The 26,693-nt window shown below is 40.7% G+C and overlaps 1 protein-coding gene across 7 annotated transcripts in view; it reads left to right on the forward strand.

The window, feature by feature from the left end:
- Positions 1–25,917, forward strand: part of VBP1 (VHL binding protein 1) — a 38,702-nt gene extending 12,785 nt beyond the window's left edge. Inside the window, exons 9-26 of one of the 7 annotated variants that reach the window (XM_077786548.1) lie at positions 2,980–3,065; positions 3,676–3,799; positions 4,448–4,584; positions 4,876–4,979; positions 5,829–5,975; positions 6,405–6,464; positions 6,596–6,706; positions 7,345–7,461; positions 7,579–7,609; positions 8,087–8,207; positions 10,085–10,108; positions 10,243–10,299; positions 10,622–10,729; positions 20,638–20,762; positions 21,339–21,405; positions 21,866–21,964; positions 23,661–23,799; positions 24,729–25,917. In XM_077786548.1, coding sequence (XP_077642674.1) covers positions 2,980–3,065; positions 3,676–3,799; positions 4,448–4,584; positions 4,876–4,979; positions 5,829–5,975; positions 6,405–6,464; positions 6,596–6,706; positions 7,345–7,461; positions 7,579–7,609; positions 8,087–8,207; positions 10,085–10,108; positions 10,243–10,299; positions 10,622–10,729; positions 20,638–20,762; positions 21,339–21,405; positions 21,866–21,964; positions 23,661–23,799; positions 24,729–24,799 — 1,728 coding nt within the window. In that variant the 3' untranslated portion in view covers positions 24,800–25,917. Of the gene's footprint in view, positions 1–2,979; positions 3,066–3,675; positions 3,800–4,447; positions 4,585–4,875; positions 4,980–5,828; positions 5,976–6,404; positions 6,465–6,595; positions 6,707–7,344; positions 7,462–7,578; positions 7,610–8,086; positions 8,208–10,084; positions 10,109–10,242; positions 10,300–10,621; positions 10,730–11,264; positions 15,601–16,523; positions 16,642–20,637; positions 20,763–21,338; positions 21,406–21,865; positions 21,965–23,660; positions 23,800–24,728 lie in introns of those variants that run through there. The other 6 variants (XM_021547827.3, XM_021547822.2, XM_021547821.3 and 3 more) reach the window with 6 other exon arrangements.
- The last annotated feature ends 776 nt before the right edge of the window (positions 25,918–26,693 follow it).

Below are 26,693 nucleotides of genomic sequence, written 5' to 3' on the forward strand. Positions count from 1 at the left end.
CATGTGCAATGTAGGTTGTGTGCTGGAAAACTCAGTCTGAAAGGTGGAATGCAGGGAAACACCTTCCAGTGAAGATCAACTGAGGGGCAGAAGGGAGGTGAGAAAATGGTTTGACCAGGTGAACAGGAAACACTGATAGTACACAGAGGTCAACAAGGTTATTCTTTGTGAGTCCCTTCAGTTTATAGGGATGTTTTATTTCTCATCCAGGGCCAACCCAACAGCAGAGTGTTTGTCATTATTTCTGTAGCACACAGTAACCTGCAGGGTGCAATAAACAGCCTGAGGAGACTTGGGCACAAACTGCAGTGCCTTAGAGCTCGACTACTGGAACTGTTGGAGTGCAGTCAGTGACAAACTGAAGATCTAAAGTGTAATGTTTGAACAGTCATATCTAATCCTACACTAGCTTCTTGGAATTAAATTTCATGGGTTAATAATGAAAAATATATCTAGTGTGAAGATTTGCTAACCTTAATCAGTGTGTTTTTAATATGGAAATCAAATCTAAGCCACAGACTTCCATTGTCAGTGGTGTTCATTACTGCCTACAGTATGGTTTCCATCTGAAATCATGCATGCTTCAAAGCACAAATCTCTAATGCTTGCTCCTAGCATTTAATATTAATCACTTTAAGAACTTGCCTACGTGGTATAAAAGAAATATGACTAAAACCACCAGGGTAAGAGCAGGTAATGATTGAAAACAGTAGTTTGAAGTTTTCTGTTGATGTCTGATCTCAGCATCATACTTTGTCTTTTGATTAGTAGTGCAGCATTCAGCTGGGCTGTATTATGCTAATCACATTATACTGAAGTCTGAAGTTATTTATACCTCACTAGGTTAGTGTGCACTTGTCCATTTAATGGGGTCATTAAAAGGCTTTTGAAAGCAAGTGGGGTTTTTTTATTTACAGGGAATAGGGGTATTTAGCTTAATTTTTGCTGTTCTTTTATCTGAAACTTTCAGTGAGAAAGTACTTAATATCTACAACATTTTATTTCTAATAGCTCAGCTCTTTTGTTGTAAGTGCACTTATATAAGAAAAGCAATTCTGAGCTGGTGGTACACCTCTGCATCCTGTGCATTTTGGAAATTTCAGTGCCACTGTTAAACATTCCACTTAGAAAATTTCATGGCATTTAATATGAGTTGAATAACTGTACATCCATTTAGTGGCACTTCAAAAGGATTTGCTGTAATTTCTTAATACTGCCACTTTTGCCTGTTTCTATGAAGAAAATATTTTCCTTTGTAGGTGCCCTGCTTCACAGTGTTGTTGCTTTCTGTTAATAACTGTTCCTGTATTTCATGAATGTAATGGGGTTGTTTCCCTCTGTATGGATGTTAGTCTGTCATGTGTTTTGGGGTTGGGGGATGGAGGTGATTCATGAAATACAGCCTTTCTCAAGTCTCGATTAGCCCAGGTGCAATTTCTGAAATAAAACTACCTTGTTCACTCCAAGTCTGATCTTTTGTTTGGTATCTGCAGTAGTGAGAAAGTTCAGAGGAGGTTACTGGATTGTTTGGTTTAGTTCTTGTTGTTGAGGGGGTTTTTCAGTGGGTTTTAAAAAAAGTAAGTACAGAATATGCATTCCCATACAAATAAGTTTGAAGAAAGTACAAATAAGTTTGGGAAGAAAAAAATACGAGGAAAAGCTTTCTGCAATTAGGGCACAGTGTCCTGTTACTAAGATTATCTAAGTAGCTGTGCCACGCAATGCCTTCTGCAAGCTATTGTGCTTCCTAAAAGGTAAAAGTATGGGGAGGTTTGGTTTGATTGGGATTTTTTTTTTTGCTTTGTTTTTTTTTGCTTCTTGTTTTTGTTTGGTTTGGGTTTTTTGTCCCTGATACCTTTCCAAAAGGTTATTTCAAAATGTCCCCCTTGGGATTTAGCTGTCTGGGTCAAACGCTGAATTTATTCATGACCTGTGGTGAGGTAACTACACTGTCTTACCTTACCTTGCTCTACTTAAGAAATACAAGCTCAGGTCTTCATTTTAAGACAAGCAGTTTTATAGGATCATTCTGATTCCCTCTTTTTTTGTTTTGTTTTGGTTTTGTTTTTTTGCATCTCTTAATTAATCAAGCTTCAGTGAAAGTGGGAAACTAGAATTGTGCTCAGTATTTCAAAGGGGAGCTTGCCTGCCAGAGCCTTGTGTGAATAATATTTCCTCTTTCCAGGAAATGCCTTGTTCTAGCTTTTGGTACAGAAGGGCTAGAAAGGGCAAGTTTATTTTTCCTCCAAACAATGCCTGTTATATCTGTTCTACCTCCAGAAAGTTGGCAAGTGGTAGGAAAGGCTTAATGCCTCTGAAAACCTGCCAAGTGAGGAAGACTGAGCTGGCAAATAGATTTACATTTTAGAGGTACATTCCCTTCATCTAAATCTGCAGTAGGATTTATTTCACGTAGAGTAATTGAGTTGGTTTATTGTACAGTTACATGTTGAATAGCTACTCAGTCTGCAGTAGTGTCCTTGGGATCAGATGGGATTTGATTCCCTGTTTTATCAAACCTACCATCCTGCTGTTGTCAGGTGTTTCTACTGCAAGCCTTTGACTGTAAATATTTGAATGGAGAGTGATTGGGTTATTGGGTGATGGGGAAAGTATGTAAAAAATGCCAGGTCTTTGTCTGGGCACTTTAGTGAGTTTAAGGGTGTAGTACTTAATCAGCTTGGTTATTCAATTAATTCTAACATAGCAAATATTGTTGCCAAAACCAAGAATCTAACTTGCATGCATAGAAGCAGAGCCACTTTGGGGAATCCTTCGTTCCTGCCTCTGTGGTCCCACTTCTTTTAAGGAACCACCACCGAGTAGATGGAATTTGGGTGTGTAGGATGGCAGCAAAACCCAAAGGCACAATTACTGATGTGTGATTTTGTTTGTTTTTAGTTGGTGAGAAAACAAATGTGTGTACTAAACAATGATTTGTTGATAGAAGCAGTGTTTTATAAATACTGTTAATTTTAGGCACCCAGCAGCTTGCTTGAGGCACTGGAACAGCATTTGGCTTCTGTGGAGGGAAAGAAAACAAAGGAAGTCTCTGCTGCCAGCAGGTGAGCACCCAGCGAATTACAGCAGTGCCCTGACTTAAGATTTGCCATTGTCATTATAACAGTTTTCAGGATTCAGTCATGTGCTGTTCATGATTTTTATTAACTTCTGAATGTATCTTCCTAGAAATAGAAATTAAACATCTAGTGAGTAATAGTCTGATAGCTTAGCCACATTTGAAATGTAGGTATGTCTGTCTGTGTCTCAGACAGACTTCTGATTATGCTGTAATAAACCACTGAGCTGACACCTTGTATATTATTCATTTTAGCTTCTACTTTTTTCAGGTCCTTTGACTTGTAACATTTATAAGGTATTTGGGTTTTGATACTCTTCTTACCCAAGATAGGATGGTATTTATCTCAATTGTTATTAGTTCTGCATTTTCCAGTTCCTACCCACTGAAACTCGAGGGAGTCACTCTGTGCACTTGTACCTCCTTGTCACCAAACTGTTTTTGGGGTGTCTGCTCTTATGTACCAGAGAGTAAGAGAAGAACTGACTGGGGAGAAAGATGATACATGACTAGATAAGGGACTTGATGAAACTGTAAGTTATGTATACCTGACCGTGCTTTTTTTAATAATATTTTTTAATTATCGCTCTTTTCAGAGCCAGTGCCCTATCCAGTGCTGTTTCCACACTTGCCAATACAGGAATGTCATTCAGCCGGATGGATGAGAAAGAAAAGCAGCAGGCATTGGAGGAGGAGCAAGTTAGACTGCAGGCACTTAAGGTAGGATGTTTTTACCAAGTTTTGTATTCAAAAATTTTTTGTAACTGGGTAAAATAGTGTATGGTGATGAAGCTTGCAAGGTCACTCAGTGTTTTATGTGAGGAGTGTGAGCTGTGTAAAATATACACCTGTGCTTTGACCGGTACTGTAAAAATGCAGTGAACATACCTAGAAGTAGTGAGGGATGTAAACCTGAAATTAATTTAAACAATGGTGTTACATTGCTACATTATTATTGGGTAGCACTTTGTCATACTGATTTCTGAACATCTGAATTGAACCATGAAAAGACTCATAAAGTAGGGAGATGAGTGTTCTTGAACAAAGGTCCATTGAGCTGTTTCTCTGAGTGACTGTGGAGGGAGCCTGGAATGTGTAGCTTGACTAGAAGTGATTTATTTCTAGGCAGATATGATTAAAAAATAATTATTTAAAACATAAAGTCTCACCTTGATTTTACGTGCTTTGTTAAAACAAATGTTCTTATCTATAATTTCAGTTATTTTTCTGGTTTTAGGACTTTACAGAAGAAAAAGTGTTTTATTATTAAGACCATAATTAAAATTTTCTTATTTGAAAAGGTCTCCAGGGCTGAAATGTTAATAAATTCATAAGACTAAAATGCCAACTGTCTCTCTCACCTTTCAGGAGCAACGATTAAGAGAAATCTCAGTAGTATCAAATTCCACTTCCACATCAGCATCCCCAAGCACTTTGTCAGGAAAAAGTGTGAATACCACTGTAGCTGTTGACCTCTTTGCTGCACCAGCACCCACAACAAATAGGTGAGAGATATTTTGCTTTCCAGAAGAGACAAATTACTGCACTGTCCTGTAGCTCCACAACCAACTGCAAGACTGTGATCCCAGTTACCTCTCAGGGACCTTTTGCTGATGTTTTCTTGGTGTACCCACAGGAATTCTGTCAGTAAGTGCTTGATTACCAGTTTGTTGTATCACTGGTTTTGATGGCTCATAGCAAATAAGAGAAAATGAGATTGGTAGGAGTATTCGTAAAAGCAAGAACACAATGCCTGTTACATATCTTCATATTTCTCTCTCTCATTTCTTATTCAGCATGCCCAACCTTTCTAGTGATCTTTTTGATCTTCAGCCTGCATTTGTTCCAACTGTGCAAAGTACTCCAGCTATATCAACATCAGCAAGCAATGCTTGGGGAGGTGAGCTCATACGTTGATTTGACTGTCTAAATGATAAGGGAATTCTTAGAATACAAGGTTCATGCCCTATTGAATCTGCATCATAAACCTTACCTATTTTACATGCAAATATTCATTACAAAATATGAAGTAAATACTCTGGAAATTCTGACCAACTTCCCTGAACACAAAACATCAGTGTTGATGGAACAGAGGAGCGGAACTGTTCAATAAAGGGGACAGGGAGAAGAAATATAACTCAAGATCTAAGTTGAAAAACACTGGGAAATAAAACCTAAGCAGGTGTAACTGAGAAGATCCTGGACTAGTATTTCCATTTATTGAAGCAATACTTAATGCACTTCTCATTTAAAAGGTGTTGGTAATTTCAGAGTTCTTGTAAAAAAGCTCTGGACCCCAGTATCTTCACCCATCCTTCCAAAGAATGGTCAGGTTAGATGTCAGAAATGGCTTAAATGCCAAAAGAAGGCAGTGATAACACCATGGTACATATTTTTATAGGTAGAATTGATACTCTTACATGCTGTTTAAAATGTAGATATTGAAGCCAAAAATGTAGTATCTAACTTCTTTGATGTATGTTCTGTCATTCTCCCCCTCCCACCTTATGTCAAAACTAGAATTATTTTCCCTAAACAGAGAGCTGTTAGGATTTTTATCTGAAACTAAAAATTTGTATCTCAATTTTGTATTAAGATATCTATCTAAAATTTGTATCAACTTTGATCATTAGGTAAAATGTTTACAACTTGACTTTGTCTAGATATTCTCATATTCAATCATTTCAGTCTGCTTTTCTTTTCCATTATTTGTACTCTGTATTCTTTCCTTCACTTCTGCATCTGAAAGGTCCTTTCTCGTCTTCAAATGGTTGTGTTGGTTCTCCACCTCATCTGGACGTCTTTGACATGAAGCCAGTTGAAGAAGCTGTAAAATCTGCCACCCCTTTCATCAATTCTTCTTTTTCCTCCAAACAAACAGTGGAACTGTTTAGTGGTAAAAAAACCAAACCCCATGTAATTTATTTGCAACTGGAGGTGATAATGCTTAATAATTGGGCCATGTAATCTTTCTGTGGTTTGGGCCAGTCTTCACTTTTTATTAACAAGTGAAAATGGTGCATTAATTCCAGGTGTAGTAAATTTTCTGTTTCCTCAAATGTTTATTTCTGTAGTTGAAATAAGCTGTTCTCCTTGCCCAGTCTAGACATCCTAAGACCTGCAGCTGATTTCTTTCAAACTGCAGCCTCCTTTCTCTTTTGTAATTGGAAATGCAAGAGTTACTTGGCTTTTCAAATCTGTAAAATAAAATAAAAAAACTTTATTAGTAAAATTGCCTAATTTTTAACTGCAGACTTAATTGGTGAGTTCCCTCTTCCTTTTCCTCTTTAAAACTGATCTTATTTTCTTCTCTCTTTTTGCAAAGATGACTTTACTGGTCATAAACCAACATATGCTTCTGTATATCATCCTGTGACTGTTGATGGTAATTCAAGTTTTTGTTTGTTTGGTTTTTTTTTTCTTTTCTTTTTGTTTTTTTAAAATTTTCTGGCTTCATTAGAATGAGTGATATTACTTCATGAGTGTATTTCATTACCCCATTTTTTTTTTTTTCAGGTTTTCCTCTTCATTCAGCTTCTCAGAGTACCACCTCTTCAACAATTAATGTGGACTTTGATGCTGTTTTTGGAGGAAAATCTACAGCACCAGAATACAGGACTGCAAGTGGTAAAAACTGCCTTGTGACTAGTTTATACCCTTCAGGCAAGAATTGCTTAACAATTTAGCATAATTGCTATTGCAGTTGGAAATGTAATAACTTAATATATTTGCAAGGTGATTATGGGCTGATAAGAGGCAATCATTTCAGTTGTTAGTTTTTATTTACTTTAAAATTAGCTTTGACTGATTTAATTCTTCTCTAATAACTGTTTCCTCTCTCTCTGGGGGAACACACTTTGAACGTGGCCCACTGGATTCTCCTAATGGGTAAGCTCGTGTTCATTTTTCTTGATACGTGGTGATGACTTCCTTCTGACTCCCTTCAGAGACACACTGGTTGTGTGTATTTCTTGAAGAATACCTGAGTTAGTCTCTCTATTCTGTATAGCAAAGTATTGTTAAAGTACAGTTAAAGATTCTTTCAGATTAGTTGGTACAATATAGTATTCCATGAAAAATAAGAAGTTAAACTATGCTTCTTTAAAAGTCTTAAATCATCATGATGAACCTTCACATGAAATACTCAAATTAGTTCTCTATAAAGAAAGTACCTCCCTGGCCTATAGATGTCATTTATTAAATGCAATGCAACTAGTTTGTTAACAGTTGCTTTTATTTTCTGTGTTTAAGTTTTAACTTTCTAGATGATGTATTGCAACCCACAGTACCCCCACAAAGTCAAAGAGCCACTGTAGCCAGCCAGCAAAGTGGAAAAATTTTAGCAAACGACCTCGATTCTTCACTTGCAAATCTAGTAGGAAGTAAGTGTGAAGCTTTTACAATTTACTTTCCTATTTTTTAATAAAAGCAAAACAAGCTTTTTTTCCCTTCCCAAATTAAAATGCTTAAGGATTTTGTCTGCTTCTTTCCCCCCACAGATCTTGGCTTTGGAGGAACTCCATCCAAAAAGTAAGTGCATATATGTTCTTAGAATATTCTCATGTGACTGAAAGTCTCTGGCACTAGCATGGCAAGGATCTCATCTCTTGAAACAATCCAAAATAACTGAGAAGTGCATTGGAACAGTGTCAGTCACCATGACATGGCCAGCCTTAACTTTTAAGTAACTCACTTTAAATAGTTTTGCAGTTGCTGTATTTTTATTGCAGTATTTTTGTTTTTATGAAACACTCTAAAAGTTACATCAAACTCCAGTTAATCATTATATGCACAGTGCAGTACTGATAGTTCACTTTTAACATGAATAGAAGCCTCACTCTTTACACTTACTGGAGAAGAGATACATAAGTAATTACTGAAATTATGAGTGTTTCTTCATAGATTTCAGCTCTGTGCATGCACAGAGGCATGTTTGGGTTTTGTGTTATGTTGTTTTACTTTAGCTGTTGCCTCTCCATGAGCACTAACAACCTGGCTTCATTTTAGATCAGATATGCAGTGGTCTCAGCCTACAGAGAAAAAACTTACTGGTGGAACAAACTGGCAAGCGAAAACAAGCACATCGACCACGTGGAACCCGACTCCCCTACCCAATATTCCACACATGGTAATTTCTGTACTGTGAAATCACACTTCATTCTAGCAAATGCTGCTTCTCTGCTTGCATTAATTTATAAAGACAGCAAAGGCATTTGATACAAAACTGGGGGTAGCAGGGAATGCTAACAGGACATAGGATCTTACTGAATGAGGTAGAGATTTTAGCATGCTTTATTTCTCCTCACTGGAAAACTTGTCCATTTAGGACTTACATCTCAAGTGAAAGGCAGATTACCTGTCTCAGTTCATAAATTCTTTTGGGATTGAAACAAATGATCCCAGTCCAGAAAATTCCTGATATGCATGCTTGAGATGCTCCCACTCTCCATGATGTGTACACAAAAATTCACGTTTAAGAAGCCAAAGAATGTGTTTTGAGGGAAAAACTGCTGTTCCTTCCAGCCTTTGTTCCTTTTTCAGTTTTATCATGAAACACTGCTGCAACCCCTGCAAGGCACCTTAATAATGAGGTCAAGCAGCACTTCAGACTTCTGCTAATGCTCAACAACAACTTCATATTTTTAACACAGTACAAAATGTTAAGTGTATCTTTCATTGTTACTTAAATGAAGAATTTTCATTTCTAGGAGGGGTATTTGTAGGCAACTGACTTTTCTGTGATTTTAAGAGATTTTTTTCAAGAGTGTTGTTTTCATAATATATTCACAGAAATATGTATCACTTCTAAAATGTAGCTGTTTTAGAGGGAAGTAGATGTTCATCTCAGTTATATAGACACTAGGATAATTACCACATTTCCTGTGAATTTTGGACTGCTGTCTTACTTAATTTTGCAATAAGCATAGTTTTTTCCTCTAATGCCTATGTTCCTTATGACTATGCTCATTCAGAATCAGAGAAGTTGAATACAGTATTAAATCCAATATTGGACTCAAAAATGAGACTAAAAAATTTGATGAGAGGGCACAGTTGTATTGCACTCTCGTGAGATTTTTCGAGACCATACAATCTCTTTATCCCCTCTAGGTGTTCTAGAATGTGTTGTTAGAGTGCTGATGCATTTTTATTTCTGGAACATAGAGGGTACCTTAGTACCCATTGATCACTGTGGATTTAAAGTTGTGTTTTTATTTCATGTGTTCATCAGGTCTAAGCATTTGACTGTTTTATGCTAGGTGTCTGGTCATGCATTTTCCTGCAACTCCCAACAATTACTGTTGTGAAGATCTGGCTTGGCTATGAGCCACTTTAAAATCTGTGCCCCAGAACTGCAAAGATCTCAGTGTCCTGGCTGGCCTCTGGCACTCAGAACTAACCCTCCAATTAATGTACCACTGCATCCTATCCCATAACCAAGTGTTTCATATGGCTTTCAGTGTAATTAGCACAGCTTAACAAAGCATGGCCTTAGGAAGCACACACATTGCTGAACATAACCTGATATAAGGCTTAAAAAGCTCTTCATTTTTCTTTTGTCATATTGTGATACGTGCTGACATCAGATGTTAGGATGTGGGCAGCATTGACCTGACAAAACATCTGGTGCTGTTCACTTCTTAAGCCAAATGGTCACTGGCTTTCTTGGCTTTTTTCCTATGCCCTTCTCTAATAATGGGAGGAAGAAGGAGCATTGCATGCCATGCCCTCTAAAAGCTTCTCACACGTGCTTGTGCAAGCAATATGCTCAAATCTGGCTAGGTGTAGTAAAATTTCTAATTTTGCTGTAAGTTGTACGAGTGGTAACTTTCTAAGCTTATTAACTTACGTTAGTGTCCTTGTGGGTTTTTTTTCTCACATTTTAACTGTTTTAATAAATGAGCATAGTTAAAAATTGTTTTGGTACTGGACTTGAATCCATCCCTTAGAATTTCCAGAATGAATACCTATTAAATAATTTTTTATCTTATCCTTTTGCTATGCCAGAATGGAGTACACTATCCTGGATATGTAAGTCAATTTCTTGTAAATATATTGGTTATCTTTAGTACTGAAAAATGTGTTTTTCAAAGTTATATATCTATATATATATATCACTAAGTATGCATGAGTTTCTCTAAAATTTAAAATTTTCTTGTTTAAAGGTACCTGCTCCTATCACATACCCATTGACCACACCTCAAGTGCCTGTATATGGAATGGTGAGAAGCATGATTTGTTTTGTATTCCTGAAAACTGAGTTGTCTCTGCCAGTGGGTTTCATGTCATGAATTATGATGTTCAAACCATCCTGCAAATTAAATGTATTGGCAATAGTGTGTGAAGTCTGGTATGTTTCTCACACTGCATTGAAAGAGATGACTCTGAGGTTTATAGCAGTGGCTTTTAAAAGCCTTGACTTTATTCTCTGTGTGTGTCTATATGTTTCTTTTCTCCTATACTTAAAATGCAAAAAGATGTATCTTGTGGAAGTAGTTTGAACTTTATATAATTATTTTTGTGGCATTTTTGTTTTTCTCACAGGTACCTCCTCAGGTTGGAGCTGCTCCTTTGATGGCACCCCAGTCAATGATGTACACACAGCCTGGTCTAAGGCCAACAAATCCTTTTGCACCCGTTTCTGAAACTCAGGTGAACAGTGCTCCTTAATCTTGTCAACATTGAAACTTCAGCCTTGGCAAACACAGCCAAATGCTTCATGAAAGGCTGCAGGTGTATTTCTGCATGTCAAAGTGAGGGATTCCTCAATCAAGGGCAGCAACTTTTGCTGGCGAGGAGGCAATTCAGATGACGAAATTGCAGGAAGCAAGGAAGGAAGTAAAAATCAGATTTTTACTTCTCACTGTTTCAATATTAAGTAAACAGATGAAGGTATATAGGTTTTAGTCTTCCTATGACATTAGCTGGTTTTTAATCATGCTGACCAGAGCAGTGTTAGAAGCTTCTTCAAGGATCAGGTGATGTAGGAGTGAAAAAGGGAGAAACTGTACGGAAACTGTACTCCTGTCATCCATAGGTCTTAATATTCTTTGGGGTTTTTTGAAAGTGCCAAAGCCTATAGACTTAACTTACAAGTAGCAAGGCAGCCAAATAGATTCTTTATTCTGAAACACTGGGAAAGCATTTGTTATTTAAGTGGCATTAATACATAATCTTTGTTTCACAGATACAGTTTATGTAGAACCACCAAAGCAACAAGACGTGAGAACAACCAAATACTGGTAAAAAAATGAAAAGACTGAATTTCAATCTTTCCATGGTGTATTCCTGAACAGGGCAACTGTTTATTCCCTGTATAATACAATATTATTTTGAACTGCCATGCTTTAGAGATTCTTGTTTATAACAGTCACTGCAGTGTGAAGTCATGTTTGTTTCCTGATTTTTTTTTTTTAACTGCTCAGCAGAAAACTGTATTTTTATTGAGGTTGGCTCAGAAGGTGCAAGCTGGATTATGATGTTCAAAATCAAGAAGAAGATTACATGATTGCTCTACAACCTTAATCATCTGTGGATTACTTGAGGAATTGACTGAGAATGTCAAAGTTATTTATTTTATTCATAAATTCTGTGGCTGTTGTAACCAAGACACAACATGAAATCAAGTTGAGCAATAAAATTTTTATGTGCTCTAATAAATACTCTGATAGAGCAATGCTTGCATTATCATAAGGCCACCATCGTGTGAAATCAGACAGCTTTTTCACATTAGAATAGCTTACAGTAATTTGAAAACTTTATAATGTGAGTTTGAAATGCTGTGAATCAACAAGACACATATTACACAGACATAGTAAAAATAATAAATTGCTCCATTGGTATGTCAGTATTACAGGGCTAAGTAAAAAGAGCCAGCAGCTGCAAGTCTGTGATGGAGTAGGGGAACCAAGTGTGTTCAGAACAGCTCATGCAGCCTCCAGGAGGTGCCAGCAGCTGCACTTCCATAGGTACCTTCTCTGCAGGTGGCACCTCCCAGCAGGGCTCAGGGAAGAGCTGCCTTGGAGCCAGGACTGTTGCTGCCCCGAGCACAGCACGTGGGAGTGCTTTGAGAGTCTTGGTGATAATTGCAGTGGAGGCAGGACAGCCAGCTCTACTTTCTAAAGTCCATTAGGTCAAAAGACTCAAACCTTGCAATCATGCTGACACTCACGAACTGGCAACTATTTTGAAATTCTCCAGCTGTAGAGAATAGCTTGTGCTACTCTTTTGAAATAAGAACCTAGTTGTAAACCATATAAAAATAATTATTTTTAAATGTGTAAATACATGTAAACTTTTAGATGTTTCTTTGCTGCAGTAATCTTTTTCTTCTGTAGTAATTTCAAGGTAAAAATGCTACATTAAGAAATCCAGACTCTTTTTGAGAGGAAAATCTTTAAAAACAACTAATTTAAGAAGTATTGCTGTTCACAATGTGTCAGATGTGTAGAGACTTCTGGAACATATTTTGTACTTAATCTTCCTCTGGAACTGAAATTGGCTATGAAAATGCCTTATCTTGTATTTTTCACTGTCTGATAAAAAGTGATAGCATTAAAAAAACCCAGTAGTTATAATTAAGTAGATAGAAGTGGGAACAACCTTTCCTCCAGATGTTTTGTGGCAAAATGCAATGAAAAGCTCTCCTCTAAAATTACTTCTAGTAATAATTAATATTAAAGCTGAGTTTTCTATTTTTACAAACCTCCAGCGTAGTATGTCTTTTATCTTTTGCAAAAGTCTGTAATTGCAGAAATATTTCTCACTCTCACCATAAATGCAGATAGACCTGAGAAGCTTGTCAAACTCTCCTGTAGAAAGCTTATAAATTAAGCACATTTCTCAGAGTGAGAACAACCCTTCTATTTTCCAAATCCTTAATTCTGTCCAAAGAGTGCAAAAGTAGTATTTCTTAACCCTATGGTAAATATTTTGCCCAATGAACCAATACAAAAGAAACAAAATAAAACTCCTCTCCTCAACCCTTGAAATCTGTAACTGCTAATTTCCTGGAAAATTAAACCTTGCAGGAATTTAAAACTCAGTGTTCCTTGATGTATATTGATTTTGAAAGAATTTGGATCCAGTATATGGTAATTTAATGTTCAAGTTTGAATTACAAAGGGCTTCAAGCTTTAATCCACCTTTATTGGGTTGAACAATTGTACAGTTTTAAGCCAATGAGTTCTTCAGTGCCTATAGCTGCCCTCCACATGCTGAGGGAATAGATGCCATTTAGAATGGGTCGTTGTGTTGAGGGGACTGTTTGTTTAAGAAATAGTGAATTCCATAGATTCATTCAGCAGTCAAAAGTCTTGTGTTCAAATTAGATCTGTCCATGTAGTTATAAATGTCTGGGCATTAATGGCAGAAGGGAGAGTGCTACAAGCAGGCAGTTCCTAGCCCTGTAAGCTGTTAGGTCTCTTTATTATACTGAGTTGTATAAGTAATAACACATTACTTTAATAAAATATGCAAATAAATGCCTGGCAAGCAGTATATATTTGTTACACCTTATTTCAGAGCATTCTGAATATCTGTAATATACCTGGCTCAGAAGTGGATTTAGTACTGGATAATAGCTTGCATTATGTCTGATTTGCTCTGGATCTTTTAATTGTTCTTTTGGTCTGCTTTCTTGTAGCAAAGCTGTCTGATACCAACTTATTAGTATTAAAAAAGGAGAAACAGCCACAAAGTATGTTTTAAAAACTTTATAACCTACCTTCTTTTGTTGCTTTGAAACACAGCTTACAGCTTGATCCTTGTGAAGCAAAGATCTCTTTGTACCTTCTCTGCACACAAGTGCACAGGACTGGGTTTTGCCCAACTCTTCCTTGTGCATGTATTGGAACACATAAAATTGCAGAGTATGTGTTTAAATAACATACATGAGAAGAGAAAACCAAGGAATTAGGATGCTGTCAAGGCTTTTATGGCTATTCTCCACAAAAAAACCCACTTTGAGCACCAAGGTTTTTCTTGAGGGTGACTGTACCAGCCTGCAGAAACTGCGAACAGTAGTTGTGATGAGTGAAGAGAGATGTATATAAACGTGATTTTCCTTCCAACTCATTGGATCAGAATCATGTTCTGGATACTTCAGGAAGCTGATAACTAAGATGTGTCTCCATGTTTGTCTAAACAAGGAGGAAGACTTTGATTTGTGCTGTACACTTTGCATTATTTTACTTTAGTGGGTCAGGTGAGACTTGCTGCTGGGACTTGGTGCTGCTATGGGCAGGCTATCAAGGAATGCGCCATAGGATGTCTTTGGAAAGGTGGATTGTGTGAGGCCTCTTGGACTTGAACATGTACCTCTCTAAATAATTGGAGTTTTGTAATGTTCTCTAGATATAGTTTGACTTTGCCTCCAAGAAGTTACTGATTTTTTTTTAATAAATTTTGGACATGTGTACTAGAAAAAGCTCTGTTCTGTGCACATAGTCGTGGAAAATATTTGTAGGTAAAATAATAAATGGACTTGTTTAAGGAAAAAAAAAAACAAAACCAACATGAAAAACCACACACAAAAGTAACAACAGCAAAACTTCTGACTACAAGATTGAATACAGGGTGTATCTGTCCCCAGCTGGATATTTTGATGTGTGGCAGGGACGGGGAGGGGGGGGAAGTACAATTAGAATAGTATGCACTGTGGATCGGTGCTTAATTTGTACATAAAAAGGAAAACTTTGTTTGGGGTAGTTTGTATTGTAAGGATAACATCTAAAGGCACTGTATCAGTCATTTATTTCCATTGAAAAGACTATATTTTTGAGCAATGGAAACTGTACATGTTATCATTTATACATTACTGATAGCTAGGACTATAGGAAACCTGTTGCTATGACTCTGAAGATGTATCTGACTTGTCATTGATCTGTACATTGCTGCATCACTACTTTATGCAGATTCTCATGATCATTTATTTAAAGAGATTGTAGTAACTGATACAGTTACAACAGGCATTGTAACGTCAAATCTTTCAGTATATCTCAGATGTGTATCCTTGTGATTAAGCTTAATCCTTTACCAAATGTTTGGCTGGAATCTCATCTTGGAGCAATGACAAAATAGGTGCTGGAACAGATTTCCCTCACCCCAACCCACATTTTATTTATTTAATAGGTCTTGTTTTGTATGTTATGTTTTCCCCCATAACAGGTTTGTGCCTTTTATTGGATATTTATTTAAAAGGAACTATGATAATTTAGGTTGCTTTTTTTCAGATGTATTCTTGTACAGCTGTTCCTTTCTGTGAGTTCCTTCATTTTATAAGAATACAGAATGTGTGGAAAATATACTAGCCACAAACTGGAAAAAAAAATCTAAGGATTTATGTTCTATGAATTTTTTTAAAAATTAGCCTAAGCACAAGACTGGCTGTGTTGATATTTTAATTGTGGAACTTCACAATTTGTTAATATGCAAATGGTTCATTTTTTTAAAAAACTGCTCATATCCACGTATTTGATGAAACAAGTTTTGGAAAAAAATAAACTTTGGCATATGCAAGGGTATGTGTGTATGTGATCATTTTTTGTGTTTTCAGGCTTATGGCTTTCTAATAATGCCTTTAAGACATGGCTGAATTAGGGTGTTTAATTGGCTTGTTCCTCATCTGTGTTTACATTGGAGAAGAGAAGGCTCCAGGGAGACTGTGAGCCTTGGCTGAGGTTGCCTAGAGCTGGATTCATTCCTCAGCCTTCATCATTCCAGCAGTGTGGAGGGCCTGGGACAGGCTAAGGAAACGTGCCTGCTGCTGTAGGTGCTCCTTCTACATCAGAAAATTCTCGTTTTAATAGTTGTATTTTTGTTTCTTTAGGTTTCAGAGATACGTTTTCAGTTGAGAGCCTGTACTACTAAATCGTTCATTCGTGTTCCATCCTAGCGCGGAGGGCCGGGCAGCCGCGCTGAGCTGCGGGCTGCAGGGCCCGTCCGTGCCCGGAGCGGCGGCGCCCCGTGAGCCCGCTGCTGATCCTTTGCTCTTTGGCGTGTCCTCTACGCTGTGGGAAACCAGAGCAGCTGCGTGTAGAAACAAGGGCGCTTCCTCCGTAGGCAGAAGCAGAGGGTGGGATCGGCGACATCTCCGTCCCGGGACAGGGCAGCCTGTCACCCCAGGGAGCCCCCGCTGCCGGGCCCTCCCCTCTCACACCGCATCCCTCGGGTTCCCGCCGGCCCTTCCCTCTCACACCGCACCCCTCGGGCTCCCGCCGGCCCTCCCCTTCACACCGCACCCCTCGGGCTCCCGCCGGCCCTCCCCTTCACACCGCACCCCTCGGGCTCCCGCCGGCCCTTCCCTCTCACACCGCACCCCTCGGGCTCCCGCCGGCCCTCCCCTCTCACACCGCACCCCTCGGGCTCCCGCCGGCCCTCCCCTCCTGCCCTTCCCCTCCCGGCCGCGGGGCGGTGCCGCCGCCCGCCCGGCTGACGCGGTGACGGCGCGGGGCGCCCGCCGCGCACGCTCCGTCCGTTCCCAAATGGCGGCGGCCGGAGGCAGCGAGGCGGCGGCGGCGGGCGGGAAGCGCGGCCCGCTCGGCATCCCTGAGGCGGCGTTCGTGGTGAGCGGGGCCGGCGGCCCTGGGGCGCTGTTCCTGGGCAGAGCGGCTGGGCACCCCCGGGGCGGCGCTCGTGGGGAGCGGGGCCGGAGCGAGGGCTGCGCTGCGCTGCGCCGGCCGGGCCCGGCCCCGTGAGGCGGCACCGCGGCGGGCGGGCGGTACCGGGGCGCGGGTGGCGGAGGCGCCTGGCGGCCTCAGCCGTGGGCCTTTTCCCGGGCGAGCCGCCCCGTTTCATGCCGAGCTGGCGCGGTGCCGAGCTCCGCCGCCCGCGCTGAGCAGCGCGGTGCTGGTGCCGGTGCTGTGCCGCACGCAGGGCAGGTGCGGGGCGAGCCCGCCGCCGCTCCTGCCCCGCGAGTAACGCGCCTGCTCCAGGCGCCGTTCCCTGCGTCTTCGTCTCTTCACCAAGTTTTACACTGCTCAGAAGCTTCACTTTTCAAAAGCGCCTATCTGTTCTTGAAAAACAGCAAATGTGTATCTTTGGGAAACAGGCCGAACTTGTTTATCCAGCTTTAAAAACTGATGTACTGAGGGTTTGATGATTCTGTTGAGGGATTGAAAAGCAGGAACCAGTGACTTATGCAGTGATATAATCTCACAATCATCTGTCCACTTTCACTCTTGGTACACGGTCTTGATTGCTGTTTTATTTCCTTTGATCAATAACTATTGATCACAGTGGCTGTATCTAGCTGTCTTGGGGATCTTGGGAAGTGTTGGGTATTAGATGTCCCCCATATGATACAACTGCTTTTATAGAGATAAATTTGTTTGGCTTGCAGTTTGGTGTTTCTAGATGTACTGCTTGTACTGCCGATGTGTCTTGTCTGGACAAAGGACCTGACCAGACATGTATGGTGCATTTACCTTCAGTGATCCAGTTCCTCCTTTTCCTTTAAGGATTTTTAACAATAATTGGCAAATCCTTACTGGGCTGGAAAACCATTGCTGCTTCCAGCTAACTCCCATGCCTCATGAGAGACCAGCATAGATGAAAGTGAAAGGGAAGGGCCTTGCCTTCAGCTGCCCTGTGAGACCTCACTGACCCTGACAGAGGAGGACTTGTGGTGTCTGCTGACTCTGCAGTGCAGTGGCCACCCTGGCAGGAAGCAGGACATAAACAGCCTCAGCAAACACTTTAAGGGCTCCTGTCACATCCCTCATTCCGTGCTGGTGGCTGCCTTTGTTGCTGTTGTGTTTGGTTCCATGTAGTTTCCTTTCAGTACCTGTCTTTGACGTATCTTATGTGCTGTATCGTGTGGTATCAAGAGTGCTGGGGCTGTGCCTTAGTCTTGTGCTTCTTTTCAGTTCTTCAAAACCTTGTGGATCTTCATAATCTCTGGATCTGAACATCTTGGAAGCTTCTTAATTCTGTTTTGACTGGTGCTCTGATCACATACAGTTGTGTCTGTAGAAGAGATCTTCAATGGTGATCATAGAGTACTTGGAAGTAGATGTTAGAATAGACTTTCTTTTATTCAAAATAAGCCTGCGCTGAGAAGTTGTAATGGTGTTCTGCTCTGCAGAGTGAAAATACTGCTGTCTTGAGGGTAGGTTTTACTAGAGCTCTTTTTAGTTCAGAAAATAGGTTTCTATTTCAAAAACATTTAAAGACTTGCTGATCTCTTGCTTAGCATTTCCCCTCCTCATGCTGCATGGGCAGTCTTACTGTGAATCTCATCTTCAGAAATGTTTTCTGTAAGTGTCTTGGTTCAGTAGAGGCTCCTCACACAATTTATGGCCCATGTCTTCTCTGAGGCAGTTGTTCTGTATACTGTTTTCCCTCTCTAGGTTTCAAATGATGTTAAGCACTCAGAGTAAGTAGTGTTAAGACACAGGATTTTGCTGGATAACAAACTCTTAAAACAGAAGTTTCAGCCATGGTGGTTTTGAGCTCTTGCCCAGACATTTCCAAATAAAATGCCTTCTTTCTTCTGCCTCCTTCAGCAGGTGTGAGGATGTAGGGCTGCAAATACTGCAAGGTGTCTCTTGGCATGTTCTCTGCACATGTCCCAGGTGATGAAGCTCTGCAGAGTGAGGGCCTGCAGCTCTTTATTTGGGTCATTACTCTGAACCATAGGGACATGTGGGACTGCACTGCCCTGCTGCACTTCAGGGCTTCTACAGAATATTGCTATGGCTTGGCTTGAAGTTTGCAAAATGGTGCTTTGCCACTGAATTTTCTTCCTAAAAAGATAATAGATGAGTTTTGGCGGGTCCTTGGAGAACCTGTACATGTTGTAAGAATTCTGCAGTGAAGGTGCTGTGCAATACACCACAAAGTGAGGATCCTGATGGCTTTGGCAGCCAGCTGTGCCTCAGAGCTGTTCTGGTCAAGCTTAAAGAAGTGACTGTGCCTCAGCCTTGCAGATGGGGAGGTGGACAAGAGCCTGACCAGCAGGCTTGGAAGCCCCAGCTGGAAAACCTTGGGGTTAAATCTGAGCTCACCTTGTCTTGGAACATTATGTAGTGCAAGGAGATCACCAGTATACAGGGGGCCTGGATTAACTTCTGGATTCACTTCTCAGCATCTGTGTTTCAGGAGGATGTGAACTGTGTCCTGTCCCTGTGCACAGACAGATGGGAGCTGAGGCAGAGCTGGGTGCCAGGCACGGTGTGAGGGGAGCTGCTGCCCACCTGCTTTTGCTTTCTGCCCTTGGTGGTTTAAACAAGCAGAGGTGCTTCCACAAGAGGGAGTTTCATTTCACAGCATCCTCAGGCCTGCCTTCGACAACACTTTCCCAAACCTAATCCTTGTTTTCTTTGTTGAAGGCTTCTCTGGGAGCTTTATCCAGAAGCAGGAATGCTTCCTGGACTGTGAAGTAGCTTGAGGCATTTTTCAGACAGTCTGAGGTGTGGTCTCTTGAGTTTGGATCCACCATCTGGACTGTGCTACCTGCTGTAGGTTGTGGAGTTCCTGTTCTGCTACAGATTTCCATAATGATAAGGAAGGCAAGGACTTCTTACCAGATTGAGTAATTTCCTACTAAGTTTCTTTAGCCAAGAGAGTTAAGGCATCATAACGAGGGGGAGCAGCTCCATGTCTGATATCACTTTAGTAACATATTAGAGTCTTTTTCTGGTGTGAAACATCTGGAATGGAGACACCAACTTCAAAAGGAGGAGCTGAAGAGGCCTGTGGTAGGGTTTCTGTCAGATTTTACTGAGCTGTGTAGACAAGGGCAGAACTGTGGGGGAGTGGGGTCACTGGAATTATGTATGTACGTGGTGGCCAGGCCAGAAACACGTGGCTGATCCCTGGCCTGATGTACCTTTGAGAAGCTGGGAACACTGGCCCCCAGCAGATGAACTGCTTCCTGGGGTTCTGAAGGAGGCACATGCCAAGGCTGACACCCTTGCTGGCTCAGGCCTTTCTTCTCTGGCAGCTTTTCCTGCCAGTCCCGTGGCTCTCACTGTCGGTTGATGGTAGGACTGGCTGGAGTTTTCTCTAGAGGTTTCTGTGGCTTCCTGCTAACTCTAGAAGGAGTTTTTGAAACTAAGCTGTTCACTTCAATAGTGCCTGTCTGAGCAGATACCTCAGTTTTCCCCACTTTGCATCTTTTTCTGCCACAACATGCTTGATCAGGCTCTTTTCCTTCATCAGTTTTATCCAAAATAGTTCATAATCTGGTTAACCACAGAGAAGCATTATCCCTGCTTTACAGGTAGGAAACCCACCCCTGTAAGGTGTCACTTGACATCAGCCAGGACTGAAAGCACCACTAATATGGTGCTCAAATATTCTCACAAATATGGTTATGAAGTAATCCTTGCACCTATCCCTTAGTTCCCTACAAAAATTAAAAAAAAAAAAAAAAAAAAAAAAAAAGTAGGGAGGGGGAAACGAAGAGACTAAGAAAAGAAACAAAAAGCTTTTGTACTCCAGTTCAAAAAAGAAGTTTGTTTACATTTCAATCACCCTCTAGTAAGATGGTAGCATGTCTGTGTCTAGGATTTCCATAAAGCTCTTCTAACACTGAGGGTTTCTTTCTCCCCTTAAAGGAAGACGTAGATTCTTTTATGAAACAGCCTGGAAATGAAACAGCAGATGTAGTTCTTAAGAAGTTGGATGAGCAGTATCAGAAGTATAAATTTCTGGAACTTAATCTTGCTCAGAAGAAAAGGAGGTAAGTTGTAATTTTTGCAGATTTGGGAAATGTTTAGCACAGTTCTGTTTTTTTAAATAATAAGTCTAGTGGCCAGGAAGGCTGTGGGGATGCCAGTGTCTCTGCCAGGGCTGTCAGGGAGAGTGATGCCCTCAGCTCTGGAGAGCTTTTGCTTGAACAGTGCAGAGTCCTGTGACTCTCACTGTCAGAATAGTCCATGAACCTCAGAGGGAACACACTTGTTTTGTTTTACCTGTATTTCTGCTGAGGTTTCCCTGTCCCCTGGGAGATTACAGCTGTGCAGAATGTGCATTTTAGTACAAGGGGGTCTGTTACTGTTACTGTGGCTTGTTCCCATGTGAAAGCTGAGTGCATTGCTGTGCTTCCAAAGCCAGCCAGCCTCAGTGTTGTGAGGGGCAGGTGAAGCTGGAGCTGAGCTGCCTTTACGTGCCATGTCTTTCAAACCTGTGTTTGTAAGCTGGAAGAAGCTGTTAACAAGTTTTAAAATGGAGGGTGGATTGTATAATAAAACTGATCACTTGTTTAGGAAACTGTGTCTCTGTAAAATAATAAATTATGACTGTTGTTAATTCACAGGCTAAAAAGTCAGATTCCTGAAATTAAACAGACATTAGAAATTTTAAAACACATGCAGAAGAAAAAGGTAAATTATTTTGAATATCTAATGAGTATGAGAAAAGCTAACTACTTTTCCACCCTAACAGAACACATTGCAAGAAATGTTTTGGAGAGCACACTTAATATGCCTTTATAAATAACAGAATTATTTTTAAAGGTATGTAGTACTTTTTGAAAGCTAGTTCAAAACAGTTAATGTTTGTAATGCAGACTTCATTTTTAATAGTGTATAGATTGCAGCAAAGCTTTGACTTCATCTCCATTCTTTATAGAGATTTCTGTATTGTTTTTAAATATATCTTTTGAAAATGTATTGTTCTTGGAGCTCTAACTTTAATGTTGAAGTAAAGTTATGTAGAATTCCACACAAGTAAATACTGTATCAATGGCAGAAAGCAGAAAAGTGTGCTCCTTATTCTGAGTTTTACGTCTTTAACATGTTTCCAGTGAAAATAGCAATTGTAAGTTTTATCGTTTGTCTTAAGGATTCCACACATCCAATGGAAACCAGATTTTTATTGGCAGATAATCTTTACTGCAAAGCTTCAGTTCCTCCTACAGATAAAGTTTGTTTGTGGTTGGGGGTAAGTAAAATGGAACTTTCTCTGAAACTGTTTTAATAACTTATAAAAGGATTGTGAAAGAGAGTTTTGGCTGTTGATTCTGTTGATGGGGGCATGGTGGTGCTGCATCCTGGCAGCAGAGCACATCTACCCGGCACAGTGTGTTAGTGAAGATTTCTTGTTCCATTCTATTTGGTTCCTGAACAGTAAGACTTTAGAGAATTGTCTTTTTGCTGGATTGTTCTTTCCAAAAAGCTTGTTTGTGTTGCCCTTATAATTTCTGTCACTTTTTGGTTCAAATTAATGCCATTGCCTGGCATTTGAATGTGCCAGCAAAATAACTTAGTTTGGCAAGTAGCTTCCCATCTTCTCTATGTTATTTGTATTCAGCATCTTGCTTTCCCTTTTCATGCACCTTTTCAGGGAAAGATGGGATTTCTGTTGCTCACAGGTATCTGCCAGCATTTAGAGTGGACTTTGCACTAAAGCCTGCTGGGATCAGCATTCACAACCCAGATTCCTAAGTACTTAAGCACTATCAGGTTGGAGTATTTTGTATTTAGAGGCTTCATTTTATGAGGAGATTAACCTACTGATGCTTATTTTGAGACTTCTAAATCATGGATGTTCCTAAATCCCAGTGTTGGCTGCCAAACAAAACCTCTTGGTTAGAACAGAAACACTGTTGACACATGAACTATCCAGACTAACTGGACAGTTGCTACCAACCTTTCCCACTTCTATCATAAAAAGAAAAAAAATTTCTTATGCCTGTTGCTATTAGGAGACTTGTCTTCAGAGTTCATAAACACTGACTTTTCATGGAACATCCCAGGTTTATTTTCTAACAGAACATCAGAGAAAGTTCATCTTACTGACAGTTCACACTGAAAAGCTGTAATTAAATGCCACACATAATTCATTTTGTTTAGGTGTTCTTAGCCTCCTGCCTTTGTCCTGCTTGTTGCCTACACTCTGTAGGCTGTGCATGTCACTGTTACTGGGGATCTCTGTCCTCCACTTGCTTTCAAGAACAGATTTTCCAGCTCTGACAGCTCATGTAGCCTTCTTTGGGATCCTGTCAGTCACAGACTGTGGCTTCATTCTTGAAAAGGACAAAGCTTCACTGGTGCATTTTCACCTGATACTGCTCTTTTATCTTGTCCTGTGGTACCTTCTTACTGAAACAGCCATGTGTGGATTAAAACCCATCACCACAGCATCAGAGGGGGCTTTTATACCTGTTGTATCTCTAATACCTGTAGTAGCTCTTGTTACTGACAGTGCCAGCAGTTTGTCAGCGTTCCACACAGAGCCACACAGAGGTTCATCTTGAATCCAGCAAAAACTGTTTCTAGAGTTGTGTGGCACCTGAAAGGTGCTGCTAAGAAATGTAAAGTTTCTCACTTTTGAAATACAGTGAGGATGAGATGCTAATACCTGCAAGGCTGAATGTGATCCACAGGGGAAGAAATCCTTTCTTGCTTAGCTATAGGAAGAGAACTTAAAGTTAAGTCTCTAGGGAGATTTACTACTCAGGTACTGAAGGGGTGGAGGCCTGAAGTGGATTTGGACATTGCCTGAATTGTCTGGAATCTTGTCTTGGCCTGTCAGGACAGTCTGTTGCTAACAGGATTTGAACAGCCTATAATATGCTTGGTGGGGCTTAGCCCTTACAATGCAAGAGTAAGAGCTTTAATCAATCTTTCTTTTTTAGGCCAATGTGATGCTTGAATATGATATTGATGAAGCTCAGGCTCTGTTAGAGAAAAATTTGTCAACAGCCACAAAAAACCTCGATCTTCTAGAGGAAGACCTGGATTTTCTCAGAGATCAGTTCACCACTACAGAAGTCAGTATCCTTTTCATTCATGTTGGGGAGGAGACAGATACGAAAGCCAACATCCAGGTGATGACCAACTTTCTGATGTGTTTTTATTTTCAACTGGCTGCCTCAAAAATCTGTAGCACCTGTGAACTTTACTGTCCTAGCAATGTAACGGAACAGTATTTGCAGGGCTTAGTTGGAGGTTGGTGTGTGAGAGGTAACAAAACTTGTGTTTGTGTCTTCATGAAATCTACTGCAGTGGTTGCACCCCAGACTGACTCCAGAGTGAGTTGGAAGCTGGGATTGGTGCCCAGGTGGCCATCTTAAGGCACAGTGACCCTTCCTCTAGAGCATGTGAGCATTGTTCTTTGCTGCCCATCACACCCTTTGCAGCTGCCTCCAAGCACAAGCCCTGCTGCAGCAAGCAAGGGACTGGCCTGGGCTGTGCTCACTGGTTTTTAAATTTCTTTATACTGTCATGAACCCCCTCCTGGGTGTGTGGGATTGGTTTTCATACTTTCTAGTTAAAAACTATTTCAGTGAGTGTAGCCATTAACTGAAGCATTAGATTTAGTTTAATGAAAGCACAGCTGCTTGTTCTTTCAAGTAGACACTTGAGCTGTCTTAGTGCTGGAGGAGTTTGGGATGCCTGAAAGAGGCAAATACAGCTGATATGGGCAGCTTGACTGAAATCAGCAGATTAGTTAGACAGAACTAAGATTGTGTTTCTCTGCAATATCTTGTTGGAGGTTTTTAAAGTAATGATACGAATACTGCAGTTACCAACAGTTACCAGTGTTGCTCTCCACCAAGTCAGCCCTTTCATGAAATGGTTTCTGTACTGACCGTTGTAATTAAGTGGCCAGCTCTGTAACCTGCTTTTTCTCCTTTCTTACGAATATTTTTTTTTTCTCTTTTCTGATAGCATGAGCTGTTTCCTTAATTCCACACCCTCAGATATGGCTAGAGTTTATAATTGGGACGTAAAGAGAAGAAACAAGCAAGACCCATCCAAAAACAAAGCATAGTTTTTCCAATTTTAAATGTGGTTTCAATTTCCAAGTATTTTTTATTTAAACACCCCCCAAACCTCATTCAGGACTGAGTTACTTTCAGCATTTCAGTAAATGGTAAAATATATAAAAAGTAATGGTGAGCACCATTTTATTTATTTGTAAACTCAAAATTTGGTTTCATGCATGCTTCATGAAATGAATAATTTGAAAAGGCACCACACAGTCCAGCAAAGGATGTAGTATTTTGAACAGACTGGTCCGTCATAAATAAATTTCTACCTGAAAGCCTGTTTGAAAAGCTGAGGGGCATGGATAGAATGGAGTCTGATATGTTCACAGGCTAAGGCAATGCAGGGTTTTTCTTTTTCATCTCTTTATAGCTGCTGGAATTAACTTTGACTTGGGCTGAGAAGATGTGCAGCTGTAATGTTCTAGGGAACAACAAAAATAGAGTGGAATCCTGGGGTTTGTTTCACTTTCAGTCAGTTAATGGCAGCACCAGTCTGCAGGCATTCCTGGATACCCACTTTGGATAAACTTGTACTAACTGGGGGTTAGCCAGCTGCCTGTTACTGAGCTCTCAGCACTCCACATGCAGCAGTTTGTGATTTGTCCTCAGAGCAGTGAGAAAGGTGTGAGCAGCACAGGGATTCAAGCCTGCAGGTCTCACCCCTTGTTTTTCATATGTGTGCCCACGTTGGTTATTTCGGGGAATGCATCGAACAAGGACCCAAGAGCCCTACAGCTTGTGAGAGCCTCCCATTTCCCCTCCTTGGCCCAGGTGTCCAGGCCAAGTGTCTGACACAGCCTCCCAGGTGGTGAAACCTGTGTTAGATCAGGATGGCTGACTGGAACATGACCTCTGGTGGTACAGTTGGATTATTTTTTTGGTCCTTACGAAGCCTTGCGAGATTGTTGCCTCTTCCTTTGCAGTTTCTTTCTAAAATGAAATGCTCAGTGGTGATGTCAGTGGCTAATAATCACATTCTGTGACTGAAAGTACAGGTGGCACTGCAAAATAAATGCAAATGTTAACTGTTCAGTCTTCATGTAAGAAACAATATATCTGTAAATTTTTTGTACTTTTATTTCATGATATTAAAATAGTAAAACTAAACAGTTGCAGCAAACAGCTGTTTTTGTGCATTTTTCTTTCTGTGAAAGTCACGAATGTGATGTGTGACCGTCTGTAATGTTTCCCTCCCTTAACTGGGCCGGGGGGTGGGGGGGTGAAAAATTCCGTGGAAGCAGCAGACGTGAAAAGTGTGGCTGCTGGATCGTGGTGTGAATGAAAGGGGGAGTGTGAGTCAGCACATCTGAATTGGTGACTGAAAGCAAGTGATTTACCAGTACTGTGCCTGGCAAAAAGTGAGCTGCAGGGGAGGGCAGACAGCAGGTAAACCCTTAGCACTGGTCACCAGTAAGGGCCTGGGCTCGTCTCTTCCTTCCCCAGGGCGATGCTGCTGTTTCAGTGGCTCTGGCTGCAGCAGAGGAACGTGGAGCCCTGCCTTATTCTCCAGCAGGTATCTGCTGCAGCAGCAGGATGTGACACTGCTCAGGCCAGAGGCTGCTGCTCTCCATTTTTTTTTTCTAGCATCAGCAGTGACGGAAAGACAGCTGCAAACAGCCTGATTTCTCTTACAGTTTTTTTCAATTTGGATTAATGAGATCCCAGCAGGCTGTGCTGCTCCCCCCCCACCCCTGGCTGGTCCTAAGGCAGCAATTGCCTGCCTTTGTTGTGCACAACTAAACGACCAGTTAAGCATTTTTGCACAGCAAAAGCAGAACCGAGCAAAATCAGCGCTGTGTGCCACTGCCAGGAAGCTGCTGCTTCGTGTCAGAGGGGACAGGGTACCAGCCTTGAGCTGAAATGGCTCCTGTGTTCAAACGGGTCTGGTTCCTGGGG

Source organism: Lonchura striata, chromosome 14 (assembly GCF_046129695.1).
Source record: "Lonchura striata isolate bLonStr1 chromosome 14, bLonStr1.mat, whole genome shotgun sequence".
NCBI classification, from domain to species: Eukaryota; Metazoa; Chordata; class Aves; order Passeriformes; family Estrildidae; genus Lonchura; species Lonchura striata.